We start from the raw sequence: 14,798 nt of genomic DNA, 5'->3' as shown, positions 1-14,798 counted from the left end.
CTAACAATAAACACAGGGCCACGCGCACGCGCATGGCCGCCATCGAACGCTTCGCGCGCGCGCGCAACACCAACGGGGCTTTCTAGAGGTGTCACGCAGCGCGAGAGCGTCGATCTCGATGCCAGGGAACCATGCGGGGGCTGCCATTTCGTCTGGCGCCGCTGGTTTCATTGCCGATCCCATCGCCCCAGAGGCGCCACATCCTTGACCGGGCCTCGCGGCGAGGGCTTTGACTTCTCCACGCTCAGCCCCATTCGAGTTCCCAAGCTCTCGTGTGTGGCCGCATTCGAATCTCACAAGAAGGTTTCTTCACTTCTTTCATATCTTGTTATCTCTCAAATAGGGAAAAGTTTCTAGCTTTTGGATTACTCGGGGTGCGTTCCGGTGGTCTCGTCATTTGTGGTGTTTTTTTTTTCTTGGATCTTTAATTTTCGGTCGGAGTTTTCTCTGATAACGTTGTTCCCATAGGGAGAGTTGGGATTTGGTTCTTATCCTTTTGGATTCTTTTGTTTAGGGTGATTGGGATTGGTGTTGGTATTTGGAGGGAGGTGAGATCTATTGTTTTCAGTCTCTGAGGTGGTTGCATGATTTCGGGGTAAAAAATCTAATGTTTACAGTCAAAGGTCTTTATCTTTGCTTTCATCATCGACTTTCTTATTATACTTTAGCTCAAGGCTTTCATCCTTACTGATTACACAGATTAAAATCCATATTTTTGATTCACCACTGCAAATGTTTTGTAGATTTATATAGCGTTGGCTCTAAAAATGGCTTTCTTGATACATTGCTGCTGTTCTGTTTATACGATGATTTAAGGCTCTCATATCAAAGTTCAGCTTTGAGCTTTCATCTGTACTGATTCAATGCCGAAGCCCCTCCTATACATGAAGTTAAACTTAATATTTTTCTTCATGCACTTGGAATGGCATTTTAGATTTATGTTGCATTGACTCAGAGGATAGATTTCTTTATGGATATCTATGTTTGTTTTTAACTTTCTTTTGTTGCTGCAATTTTCTTTATATGATGATTTTTGAACGGTTATTGACTCTCTGAATTATTTACAAGATGGTTGACACTGAGTTTTTCACTGAATATGGAGAAGCAAGCCAATACCAGATTCAAGAAGTGATTGGCAAGGGAAGCTATGGGGTAGTGGGAGCTGCAATTGATACCCATACTGGTGAGAAGGTGGCTATCAAGAGGATCAGTGATGTATTTGAGCATGTTTCTGATGCTACCCGCATCCTGAGAGAGATCAAACTCCTCAGGTTGCTTCATCATCCGGATATTGTAGAGATTAAGCATATAATGCTTCCACCTTCGAGGAGAGAATTCAGGGATATTTATGTTGTTTTTGAGCTGATGGAATCTGATCTTCATCAAGTTATAAAGGCAAACGATGATCTCACCCCTGAGCATTATCAATTTTTCCTTTACCAGCTCCTACGAGCACTGAAGTATATCCATACAGGTTAATACCTTGTTTTAACTGATTCTCCATCCTTGAATTATTACTTTGACGATTTCTAATCATCTTTTTGGCTTGGCAGCCAATGTTTTCCATCGGGATTTAAAGCCCAAAAATATTCTAGCCAATGCGGACTGCAAGTTGAAAATTTGTGACTTTGGGCTTGCTCGTGCATCTTTTAATGATTCACCATCAGCAGTATTCTGGACTGTATGATGCTTGTCTCTTTTTAGCGTCTTGCATTGTATTAGTAGTGATTTGGCGGTTAGAAACTTAGAATAGATTTTTCTGAGAGATGAATAGTGTGAAAATGTTTTCCAAATTTGTATACGCCATTTTCTTTGGCACTCCATGTTGATTGAGTTGTAATCCTTTCTGCAGGATTATGTGGCAACAAGATGGTATCGAGCTCCTGAATTGTGTGGCTCCTTTTTCTCTAAGGTGAGATTTTTCTGTAGGAATTGTAATCTCTGATTGTTTTTGTAATTTTTTAAAAACTCTTACAAGTCTGAGCATCTTGAATCAGAGGACAACTGTGTAAAAGCCATGTAGATTCTTTTGCTATTCTTTCACACAACGTGAGATGTGATATTTCCCTTCTCATTCATTTTGCACTCATTGTCAACCCACAGATTTCTTAAAGGAAGTATAATGCCATTGTCTGTTGCCTTTTTTAATTGAAGTAGGAATTATAAAGCATAAGAAGTATAATGCCATTGTCTGTTGCCTTTTTTAATTGAAGTAGGAATTATAAAGCATAAGAAGTATAATGCCATAATCTCTTATCTGTGTTAATCAAAAGCAGTACATTACGAGTTATATGAATTGTGAAATGTTCATTTATTTATTTTGCAGTACACACCTGCAATTGACATTTGGAGCATAGGATGTATATTTGCAGAAATGCTTACAGGAAAGCCAATATTTCCTGGTAAGAATGTGGTTCATCAGCTGGATATCATGACCGACCTTCTTGGTACTCCTTCAGCTGAATCTATTGCAAGGGTTAGTTCTCTATTGGATTGTGTGTGTGTGTGTGTGTGTGTGTAAAAATCCCTTTGATAACTTTTATTTTTGTTCTATTTATTTCTTCATGAACTTCATCCTGGCTGCATATGGTTTAAGCTATCAAACATTGTTGAGCTAAAGTTTTAAGGTGACAATAATTTGGATCAAACTTTGGGTTCCTTCAATTGCTGTTACTTAAAAATTGCCTATTCGTCACAAGAAGTAACTCTGTTATACTTCTTTCTTATTACAAAATTAAAAACATTTTGGTCACCCGATGTAAATAGAAAATCTTTAATTCATTCTTCCTTTGTAATCCAAGACAACAGTCAATCTTTTGATTGTTCACTTTCGAATTGCATTGCAGATCCGAAATGAAAAGGCAAAAAGATACTTGAACAATATGCGGAAGAAACCACCAATCCCTTTCAAGCAGAAGTTCCCAGATGTAGATCCTTTGGCTCTTAACGTGCTAGAGCGCCTACTTGCCTTTGATCCTAAAGATCGGCCTACTGCTGAAGAGGTAAGTTTCATTTTCTCAAGTGTTTGTTAAGTCATGAAGTTGGACATGTTAGAGTAACTAGTAGTCCTATATCAGTTTATTTAGTAAATATAGATCTGAATATATAAGCGTGGGTCTCTCATCCAATTGGCTTAAGCTTTTGGGTTGAACTGGCCCCATAAAGTATCAAAAAAAAGAAGGGGGGGTAGAGTAGCTAATAATCCTCATTGGTTAATTTCATAAAATAGATCTGAATATATAAATCTGGATCTCTCATTCTTATCTTAAGCTTGGGTTTGACCTATTCAACATGTTCACTTTGCATCTAACTGGAGAGCCTTTATAAAGCTCTTTAAAACCCATGCAAGATTTGTTCTCAGGCATTAGCTGATCCATACTTTCATGGACTGGCCTGTAAAGATCTTGAACCATCCACACAACCGATATCAAAAATTGAATTTGAGTTTGAAAGGAGGAACTTGACAAAAGATGATGTTCGAGAATTGATTTATAGAGAGGTATGGGAGCATGTCAGATAATCCTTTTTTTCTCCTGCCATCTTAATTATGATCAAATTCACACATCATTGACAATAACTGTAGTGAACAGATTTTGGAGTATCACCCTCGGATGCTGCAGGAGTATCTTCGTGGTTCAGACCAAGCAGGCTTTATGTATCCAAGGTCTGGCATTCATCTGCATATTCAGTGGGCAATTTTTCATACTACTCATTATGTATGGTTCATACTGATTCATTTATTACTCTTTGATTCATTTTGTTGGTTTATTGGGTCAGCTTGTGTATCTCTTGGCACCTCTTATAATTGAATAATATTTGTATGTTTCTAATGGTGTATATGTATATACGTTTAATCTCCTGTGCATTTATGTATATATTCATATGGGCACATCTTATTTGTGTTTAGAATAAGTGTGTATAATCAAGTTGTGTTCGATGTTAACTTTTAAATCTTCCTACCATTTTTTTATTGACAGTGGAGTTGATCGTTTTAAGCGACAATTTGCTCATCTTGAAGAGCACTATGGGAAGGGGGAAAGAAAAACACCACTTCAGCGGCAGCATGCCTCCTTGCCAAGGTAATCCTTGTTGGGAATAAGACCTATTTTGCGACACAATCAACAATCTCATGGCATCAGATATAGCAAACATATTTGGAGTAATTTATGTGGGACAATAACTGCTTGTATCAGGGAGAGGGTATGCATGCCAAATGATGAAAATAAAATAGCCGATCGAGATGATGATTTTGAAAAGCGGAGTGCTGCTAATGTTGGGCGTACTATCTTAGAAAGCCCTCCAAGGTCAAAGCAAGGCGAGGGATTTGAGCATAAACAGCCTGGTGAAAATGGTGTAAATGGAGCAAATTATAGTGCCCAACGAAGCTTGTTAAAGAGTGCCAGCATTAGTGCTTCCAAATGTGTCATTGTGAAACAAAGATTGGATTCAAAGGTATGTTTAAATTGGATAAAAAGAAAATCACTTTTATTGCTCCCTTAAATTTCTGTGTTTATCTTCCAAACTAATAATCTTTTCACAAGTGAAAGTCAGTAAACCATGAGAGTATGAACTCAATTTTAGGTCTTCTTTATCAGTAATATGCTTGCTTGCCTTGTGAAGGATAAATATCTTATTTTCTGGTCTACCACAGGATGATGCGATATCTGAGCATGCTGATGACACATTAGATGGCATCACACGAAAGGCCGCTAGACTGGGTGTGTATGAGAATTAAATTTCTATAAAATTACCTATTGAATATACTGGGCAAGCCCTTGAAGTGCTTAAAAAGGCCCCAGCTTTTTTTGATCATTCATGCGGAGATTTTTATGGTCCTGGTTTCAGTTACGAAATGTTAACAGAGCTGATGAACCCAGTCTCCGATCTCGGATCACACAAAACACAGATTGTTGATCAATTTTTTAGGAATGGTTGCCAAGTACATTGATGGCAGGATACAAATCCATGTTTGTACTGCACATCAGACTTGTGCATTGTTGTTCCTTTCTCTAATGCCATTTCTTTGTAAACTTGATATATTCCTTGATACTGTATATAGTTCTAGTATTCAGTTGATTTCAACAATCCAGATGGCTTTGTTATTCATGCTAACAGTATCTGATAAAAATCGGAAAGAAAAACACAAAGATCTGTACATTTTTTTTGCAGATTCATCTTGAGTTATCTGGGAAAAAAATTCCCAATTACTGGTGACCTCGCTTTAAAATCAGAGGTTTGACATAAAGATGCATATTCCTTGTCCGGGAGAATCTACACCGATACGATTGCCCGCAAAGCTTCACAAGTTATTTCCCTTGTGCAACAATGCTCAGGGAATCAGGAAGACATTAATATATAGCACATTTTTATAGCTCTTCATAAAAGCAGAAAAATTAAATCCACAAGATTTGGGGACAATAATATTGATTTCTGAAGAAAAGCTCTATTAATACAATGTTGCAAAGAAGAGCTATTTTCCACATCTGCTATGGTGTTCAGCTCTATGATTCGCCAGGAACATGACCTGAATAAAGTCCATAGGATGGTTTTCATCTTCTAGGTTTGATTAAATCGAGCTTTGAATCATTCCATCTATAGAGAAAGGGGTCGTTGCTAGCCACTTCCATCAAGTTGCCCATAAGATAGGAGATGTGCCATATATTGCTGGAAAGATAAAAAAGATGTCACAATTGTGTCCAATAGATTGTTTCAAGAATGATAATAGGAGACTTCTGAATGGGAGGATTTCTTAGAAACTTACTGATTTAATTATTGTCGCTGTACTCCAAAAGAAGGACAAATAAACAATACTATTCATCTAACGCTCAATGATTGCTATGCAGGATCTACTTCAAAGCATATTACAAACAATGGCAAGTTTTGCAGAAAATTTGACCTGCACCACCCCCAAAAATAAGGAAAGGATTTCCTAGTGTTTATCGCACTATATTGGCAAGTTCTACCCTGAGCTGACCTGCCAAAATGCAGGTACGGAGAGGTGCCTTCTTTTCATTGGTTGGGTGTGACTTATGCTCTGGGTCATTATGGCAAAAATAATTTATGAATTTTAACTAATTACACAAGTAATGCCAATGTTCCATCTTTCGCATAAATATTTAGTTGACGAGCTGGAAGATAAATAATGATGTTTAAATTCAAACACCATTTAGCAGACAAGATGTAGCAACAGAATCAGATAAGATTTATTGGTAGGAGCAATTTGCTTCAAATGGAGTGTGGTTAACGGCAAGAGGCAAAATGAATATGAGCAAGACTAGGATAGGGAACAAAATTAGCAACTTGTCTCATTTTCTACATGTATGCCTTAACTATACTCTTTATACCAAAAAAAAATTACCAGGTGTACCATCATGTTACAATACCCATAAAGATGCATATGTGTGTAAACAAGCATCACAAAATGTAAGAATATGTATGTACACAAGGGGCATAATAACAGTGGTTCATAAATAATCTAAAATGCAGGATGAAAAGCCCATCTTCCACCATTGAGAACAAAGGGAATAACATAGTTGAGCTCCCTTCAGTAGGTTCTGACATTATATATCATTCGTACGCTGATATTATGCCTAAACAAGTGATCCCAATCAAACTCCTACTCAAAACAAAACCCATTCGACCACAACTTCTCTCCCACCTACTTAAAAAGTTGATCAGAGGTAACTATGTCTAAATGGCAAAATAGAACTCTTTAGGGTGATTAAAAACAGCAGGTGCACTTAGCTCATATGTGATCTGACATGAATGAACTAGTGTACAGAGAAACAATCAAGTGCTTTACTGTTTGTCATTTCTTGGAAGTGTACAGATAACAGTTTAGTGTAAACACACAATAAGACCAAGAACTAACTGATTGTCAAATGATGGTTAAAATTCAACTCACAGCATGATAAGCATATGGTGATTTTCCCTGGCGTTCAAAATGCTTTGCAATAATAGAAAACTCTATTGGTCCCCACTCCTCTTGTTCGAAGCAGTTACCAAGAGCAGCCTTGTACAGCTGGCAATAGCAACAAAATATTTTACATCAAATTCCATGAAAAGCATATAAGAGGAATCCAGTTTTATTAAGCAAATGCTTACTTTTTGTTTGATAACACAAAATAGCACTCGAGTTCAATCCATCTACATCCTAACTCAACTTTCAAGCATGCCAACAACAAAACAAAGCTCAAATTTGGCACAATATATTTTCACTTTTTCTTCATTGAAAACATATCCAATTACTACACAGAAACAGCTGTAAAGGTAGGACAAGCAGTTGAGTTCCTCATTAATATTTCACAAAAAGAAAAAAAAAAAAACCACAATGTCAATCTCTTCATATTTTCAGTCAAGAATACATTTTTCAAATTGAAAAGAGACAAACACTAGCAGGAATTTAAGCAATAAGATCAGATGCGCTCCAACTGAATCAGCCAACAGGAAAAAGTGAATTTTAAGAATCACCCAACTGGAAAGAGTGAATCTTAAGTCAAAACCATTTGCATTTATTTCATCATGCTATTACCATTCAAGTCCATTTCATCGAATATCAACACCTATAAAGCAGTAAAAAAACAATTGAAATCAAATAATACCATAGATGCAGAGATAGAATTACCACCTCCACAACAAAACTATATCATAACAAAATCAATGAATGCCCCCAAAACTCGATCAATATGCATTGCACACACCATAGTTAACAGATAAAATCAACAATATCCACTCACAAAAAATAAAAAAAATAAAAAAATAAATCTATTTTTGTCTAAGAGAAATTAATTCAACGAAAAAAAGGAAGGTTTTCCCATAAAATTAAAGCAATTCAAAGTGCTAAACCTTGGCCGTATCAGTGAGAAGCTCGATGCCCGCCGGATAAGCCGCGTAGTACTGATCGGCTCTAGACATGCCAGCCCTAGTTCTGGAATTCCATAAACAAAGAGGAAGGGAGTGAGAGGGCGATGATAGATTGCCCTAGAGAGTCCCCACACACAAACACACACACACACACACACACACAGAATGAAATGGAGGAAAAAAGGAGTACGTGTTACTGGTGTAAGCGTAGCTGATGAGGGTGACGAAGCAGTAGAAGCCGGCATAGGAAACCATCCTCCTGAACTTCTGGATCTTCAAGATGGATTTCCATTGCTCGTAGAGCTCCATCAATGGCGAAGGAGATGATGGACAGGAGGGACGCCGGCCGTAGGCTTTGCTTGGATGAGGTGAAAAGAGGGGTTTATAAAGGAGGATCGAGTAGGGTATTAGTAAGTAAAGGTGGAGTTTTTAAATTATACCTTATTTGGGACTAAGGTAAGATAAATGGAGGTTATCAAAGCTTCTAATGTTTGGATTGAAGGTAAGAAATGGTAAGGTTTTATGATAATATTACTAAAATACCTTTTAGTATGTTGTAACAAGATTGTTAGACATTATTATTAACTACTAACAAAAAAAAAAGATATATAAAAAAATAAGTATTATAAATATTCTCTTACTCGTAAATATGCTTTTAAAAAAATAAATATGATTTTTCAAAATTATTTGGAAAGATTCAGGGTATTTTTGTAATTGTTTGGAAATATTGAGGGCATTTTTGTCCAAAAAGTTTGAGGGTATTTTTGTAATTGTTTGGAAAGGTTGAGTGCATTTTTGTCCAGAAAAGTTGAGATTGGGGCATTTTTCAAAAATCCTTAAACCTAAATAAACAAAGATATAATTGTTTGAAAAAATTGAGGGCATTTTGGTCCAAGAAAAATTCAAAATCTTGCTAACCCCCCAATTTGGAAGGTTGAGAAATGAGGGCTAAATGGAGGTTTCTCAACCCTCTATTTAACCCTCTCATACCCTACCCTCCATATAACCCTAGATCCAAATAAGATTTGGTAGATAACTTTACTTTACAAAACCTCCAAAAACCTTCTCCCAAGCAAGCCCTAAAGGAGACGGAGGTGGAACGGCGGGCCGATTGACACAAGGAGGAGACGGGGCCTTAAACTTTTTTTTTTCTTTATAATTTTTTAATATATATATATATATTTATTAATCATTAATTTAGCGGAGGTGTTAACCATCCATGTTGTGATTTTTTTTTATTAAATTATTAAACTAAATTTTTTGTTAAAATAAAATATGTAATAATTACACCATACCAAGCAAGAGAATAAACAAAATTTATGACTTCACTTCCACTAGCAGTAAAAATAGAATTTTACGGAGGTAGTAGCTAGCTAACAAAGATACTAATACTATTGTAAAAAAAAAACAATCGTAAGTTGTGAAGTTTTAATTGGGTGGACGAACACTGTTACGTAATTGCAAGAAAATTTTAATTATAATTATTTTAAATTCATTTGGTACTTAGGGATCTTAATAACTGTGAGGGTTTCTTTTATGTTTTAAATATGGGTGTAAATTTGTAAGAACCATTAGATTCTTTCCACTAAAAAACTGAAGAGTATTTGTTCTCTAAGGGGATGTTTGGTAAACCTGCAAATAGGTGTAACTAAGTGTAATGCAAAAAAGTTTTACATGTAAAACTATGTTTGATTGCCTGCAAAATTGATTTTACATGTAAAATATTTTAAACGAAAGGCTTGTTTTGCAGGGTTTCCACTTACAGCTAAATTGGCTGTAAGTGGAAATCCTGCAAATCCAAAAAAACCAAACGTTATAATCACCCCATGCTTCTCAATACTTCATCATTCCAAACATTTTCATTGCTCTCCGAAGAAAACCAGCTTATAGAAATATCAAAACTCTAAAGAACGATGGTGACAACAACAACTATAGTGGCTAGATTGACCACTATCAACACTGTCTTCCATGGATTTCACCCTCAATGTGGCTTTTGAAAGATATCGTTGTCCTTCTCGGCGAGGCCTTGGACCGTGCTTTCTTTGAGACCTCGGTAGCACCCCTTTTCTTGCTTGGCTCTTAAGAAACCTGGAGACGTCTAGATCAAGGAGGAGGGCACTCCTGAAGCCCTCGATTACCGTTCCGTTCTCTCTTTGTCTCTGGTTGTGTTGGGGGTTTGGCAAATAAATTGGAATGTTTGTAGATCTCGCCATGGCATGATATCCCGTTGAGCTTCGATGATGGGGTTTTCAATTTCATTGTGGAGATACCGAAGGAGACAAGTTTGTAATGAGGTGGATGGTTTGGGATTTGAGTCGCCAGAGCTGGTCTCGTGCAGTGGCGCGGGTTGATTCTAGCTCCGTCGTCGCATGAACCAAAGCTTGTTTTAGATCTTCTGATTCCTCTAGCTCTTCATCATGCTGTTGATGATGATGTTGTGCCCAATTTATTATTATTTTTTATTATTATTTTAACAAATAATTAATCTTTTTATAATTTCATTAGATTGAATCATTGGGATAGAAAAAATGAAATAAATTAGTTTAAAAAAATAAATTTAACGAAATTAATTATTTTAGTTTAAATTATTTTTTTATGAAAAATATTAAATAAATAAATAATAATAAGATAGAAAAAAATGAAATAAGTTAGTTTAAATCAACTAATTAGTTAAAAAAAAATTTAACGAAAATAATTATTTTAGTTAATTTTTTATGAAAAATATTAAAATAATAATAATAATAATAATAATAATAATAATAATAATAATAATAATAATATGGGTAATCTCACCCTTTCACTTACATGGTAACCATATCATTTAACTTACATCAAACCAAACAAACAAAAAGTAAATGCAGCATTTCCAATTACAGCAAACTAAACAGAAATGATGTAAATTGAAATGCAACATTTTCACTTACACTGTAATTCCATTTACATGTAATTTCATTTATAGGCAAAATATAACTATTTTTTAAAAAGATCTAAATTAAATCTTTGTTTTGATAATTTTTTTTGTTGTAGGCTTAATAGAGTAATGGTGAAATTAATTTTTAATATATATATATATATATATATATTTGTTTGATAATATGGACAAATCACCACACACACCTTATTTAGGTTACGACCTTGTATTGGAGGAGAGTTGAAGACTCGATTTTCCTTATGAGAGTCAAATACCTTGAATGACTTGGCCATTGCAGCGATGATCCTTTTCTCTTCTTTATTTTTGTTGTCTTTTTTATATTTATTTACCTATATATTAATATGTCTAAATTGCCAAGGTGGATAAAAGAGATGAAAAAATAAAAATAAAATAAGATAAAATTAGAATAATAATTTCAGTTGACTTTGAGGTCTCTGTAACTTTGTGGGTGATTTAAAATTTTTTTAACGGCTGAATTTTGTAGAAAACTTTAAAGTTTCTTTTTTAAGGTTAAATTTTGTGGATGTCTATAAGGTTTTTTTCTGCTGAATAAATGCTAAAGAAAGCATTACTGTTGTATATAACTTTTTTTTTTGTAAATTTGAATTCTAATATACTACATAGCAATAAATGGAGGTTAATTTAATCTTTCTTATTGAATGAGGGAGAGGGGTACACGGGTTGACTTTTGGCCTAACCAGGAACCGGCCTATCCAAATCTGTCGGTTCAACTGACCCGATGGGTCAGACCGGTAATCCATAACCAGCTCGCATTATAGTGGTCCCGGTTACGGATCATAAATTTTCTAACCCATTGCCCGGGTGGGCCAACCTGCCGGGCTGAGCCCATCAACCTGGAGGTTTTTTTTATTAATTTAAATATTTTAGAAATTTTTTTGAAAAAATTGGTGTTTGGTAAGAATCGAATCCAACACATGTTGACAAACAAAAAAAAAGGCCCCATCCACTTGAGTTGTAGAAATCTAGTTGTACGATGTGGAATATATATGTATATATAAATATATAATAAGCAATGGATGTGCATCCAAATACAAGTTTCCATGAGGATTAGAACTGTGTTTAAATTAGACAATAAAAAATAGAGTTATGAAGATATGAAGTTAGTTATTTTTTTCACTAATAACATGTTGAATTAGACCAGGTTTTAATAAAAATACGACCATAGAAAAATCATGATATAATTTAAATAATTAATATTATTAAATAATAAAGGGAAAATTATTGTTCATCTATCGTAATTTTCAAAACTTCCCAAAAACCCCCTCCAACTTTTACACACCCCGGACAACCCTCCGTTATATTTTACATTCCTTTTAACCCCCCGCCGGTAAGTTGAAGTAGGTTTATGATATGAAATTTCATTTTTGCCCTTGCAAAAGGAGGGAAAAATGGCGCCCAATCATATCATGTCCGAAATTTATTCATAGTTTTGCAATTTTTTTTTTGCCTCCTGCTTGCTTTTTCTCAAACAAAGTTTAGAAGGCTCATATCATGTTGTTCTTGTTCTTGTTCTTCTTTTTCTTCTTCTCATTTGGTGTTTAAACGTGTATTCTTTTCTTTCAGTGCGTGTATTGTGGGGTTCAAGAGGGCTTGCAATGCCGCTGTTGTTTGCGACCACCTGTGACGACGGACGAAAAATCACAGACAAGAAGGTAACCTGGGCATCCTAGACGAAAGAGGATCGAGTCGTAAGCGTCCGAGATCCGTGAGGTGCCTTGTAGCCATTGCCACGCTTCTGGTCACAATCACAGATCGTGCAATGAATCTGTTGCCGAGTAGGCATTGTGTATTATGTATATACTTCTTATTATTGTTTAAATATTGAACTTTATATTTAAATATATCTATTACAGTTTAAATATTTTCTTCTCTGTTTAACTTTTTAATTTATCGTTTAAAATACATTTGAATCCGCTTAAAATATACAACGCGACTGTGCCTTTGGTCCCCCAAGTGTAATTAATACACTCTCGGTTCCCCAAGCGTTTCCACTCTCGGCCTTCATTAAAATCGGAAGCCGAAGTAACAGCAGGTTGTTGGATTTCGCAGTATAAATGGGAAGGAAGAACCATTTCGTTGAACATACAACCACTCTCCTTCCTCTTCTTCTTGTGTGATGGTCATCCTGTCGAGTCAAAGACTTGGTGTTCACAACATTCGCTCTATTCAAACCACATTTTTTAGATCAGAGACTTTTTACAGGATGTGTCATGATTGTTTTCCTCTGGTACGTCATCCATAAACAACCTGTAGGTGAAAACTTGCTTTTTCTTGGCCAAGTCAAAATGCTCGCCTTCTTGCTCTACGGGTAAGCAATGACGGAATTGCGTTTCGACTTTGTCAAGAAAAGAAGGTTTCTCTTACAAGTTGATTGTGGATGATTACCAGAAGAAGGCTCATCACATATCCTTTAAAAAGGACTTGATCTAGAAGAAAATGTGGTCTGACTGGAGCGAGTGTTCTGGATACCCTATTCGAAGGTGTACTTGGATGATTCCGAGGTCCGTGATGGTTACGTCGTGCGTTAAACGGAGAGTTTGAAGCTTAAACAGAGAATTTTTGTATTGGCTAACGTGAATATTCTATTTTTTTTCAGAGATTTGTATATGCCATTGTAATTACGTTGATATTTAATAAAAAAATGAATGTTGTATTGTATTGTCTTACGTGAACATTCTATTTCTATCAGAGATTTGTATTTTAAGTACATTTCATTGTAAAAAGCAGTGATTTTTTTACAAAGAAACAAAGTTACTTATGTGCTAACTTTTTCATTTTTTTAAACAGAGAAAACATTATTCTTCTGAGTTAACACATATATTTAAGTAGAGGCGTTGTTAGTTTTAAGCGAGTCGATAGTTATTTTTCAGTAAGTGACTAGCTCGTCTTAAACTGTAACATGGATATTTAAACAATGACATTGATAATTAAAAAATGAAACTTATAATTAAACAATGAAAGTGCAAGTTAAACAATGAAACTGGATTGTTAAAGAAAGAGTCAAGTATATAAATATAGATACATGTAAATTTACATTGACAAAATTTGTCATGTTCTTCGGAAAAAATGAATTGAATTTAAACTGGTTTACATTTGAAACTAAAGAACATATACAATGACTATGAACCCGCTAGCGAACACTCCCCTTTGGCAGTGATGCCGGCTGCCCTCCCCTCCTTAAGTATGCGGAAAACATACTTTAATCGTAGATAAGGGACGTCCGTCTGCGGTAGCCGTAGCTTCTCATCGGCGAGTAACTGCTCGATAAACCGCATGACATAGACGCTGCAGTCGACACTTCATTTTTTTTATCGTGGGGTTTCAGTGTCGTGAACAAGCGGAAACTTTGCGGTCGCCGACTCGCCCAACTCCATGTCGATACAAAGGTCGAATAGGTTCCGCTGTCGAGGTATACAAGTTGATATTAGAATTCCGATTATTTACCGAACACTATTACTCAAACACAAATTATTAAAGCACTTACCATTTCTAGCGCGTTTTTATCGTATTCCTCGCTTTGGCATGAAGAATAATGCATGTATTTTTGTTTGTCATTGTCAAGGACGACGACATGGAAGTGGCCACTCATAATTATCGGGAGGATGACAATGTCAACTTCATGCAAGTTGCCCGCGGCATCTCCGATCATAGCCATAGTGGATTCATGTGCGTCGTCGCCCTGCTTTGACATGAGCAGCGCCAGTGGTCGTGTGATGGAGGCATGCTTCTTATAACGATATGGCAGTACGCTCATCGACTTTTGCAATATACATACGAAAGCGTCCATCACATCGTCTGCAACCATCTCCTTCCCCTCAAGCAGGTCGAATAGACTGGACCGTGTGGTGCTGACAGAGTTATTCTTCCACACTACAGTGCTATGGTTGAACGGAATATAGATACGTAAACAATATTATAAATATTTAACTGATACAACAAGATTTAAAATTCTATGTAAAATATTTAAATGTTAACGATATAA

General features: G+C 35.8%; 2 protein-coding genes across 3 annotated transcripts; one reads left to right on the top strand and one right to left on the bottom strand.

Annotated features, from left to right (window-relative positions):
• Positions 1 to 17: 17 nt before the first annotated feature.
• Positions 18 to 5,082, top strand: LOC120258446 (mitogen-activated protein kinase 9-like). Of its 2 annotated transcripts, none has more exons than XM_039265863.1 (11): positions 18 to 303; positions 1,069 to 1,474; positions 1,554 to 1,681; positions 1,853 to 1,912; positions 2,327 to 2,476; positions 2,847 to 3,002; positions 3,362 to 3,499; positions 3,591 to 3,664; positions 3,978 to 4,079; positions 4,194 to 4,452; positions 4,652 to 5,082. In XM_039265863.1, exons 2-11 carry the CDS (start codon positions 1,069 to 1,071, stop codon positions 4,733 to 4,735), a joined length of 1,557 nt encoding a protein of 518 aa, XP_039121797.1. In that variant the 5' UTR covers positions 18 to 303; the 3' UTR covers positions 4,736 to 5,082. The 2 variants fall into 2 exon arrangements, with proteins under 2 accessions (XP_039121797.1, XP_039121796.1); XM_039265862.1 differs by having other exon boundaries at positions 3,350 to 3,499.
• A 266-nt stretch (positions 5,083 to 5,348) lies between these two features.
• Positions 5,349 to 8,247, bottom strand: LOC120258447. The gene is made up of 4 exons (XM_039265864.1): positions 8,054 to 8,247; positions 7,846 to 7,927; positions 6,905 to 7,021; positions 5,349 to 5,664 (listed from the first exon to the last, which is right to left on the bottom strand). Exons 1-4 carry the CDS (start codon positions 8,170 to 8,172, stop codon positions 5,614 to 5,616), a joined length of 369 nt encoding a protein of 122 aa, XP_039121798.1. The 5' UTR covers positions 8,173 to 8,247; the 3' UTR covers positions 5,349 to 5,613.
• Between the last annotated feature and the right edge of the window lie 6,551 nt (positions 8,248 to 14,798).

This window comes from Dioscorea cayenensis, chromosome 4 (assembly GCF_009730915.1).
Source record: "Dioscorea cayenensis subsp. rotundata cultivar TDr96_F1 chromosome 4, TDr96_F1_v2_PseudoChromosome.rev07_lg8_w22 25.fasta, whole genome shotgun sequence".
NCBI lineage: Eukaryota > Viridiplantae > Streptophyta > Magnoliopsida > Dioscoreales > Dioscoreaceae > Dioscorea > Dioscorea cayenensis.
This window is presented reverse-complemented; position numbering and strand designations above follow the sequence as displayed.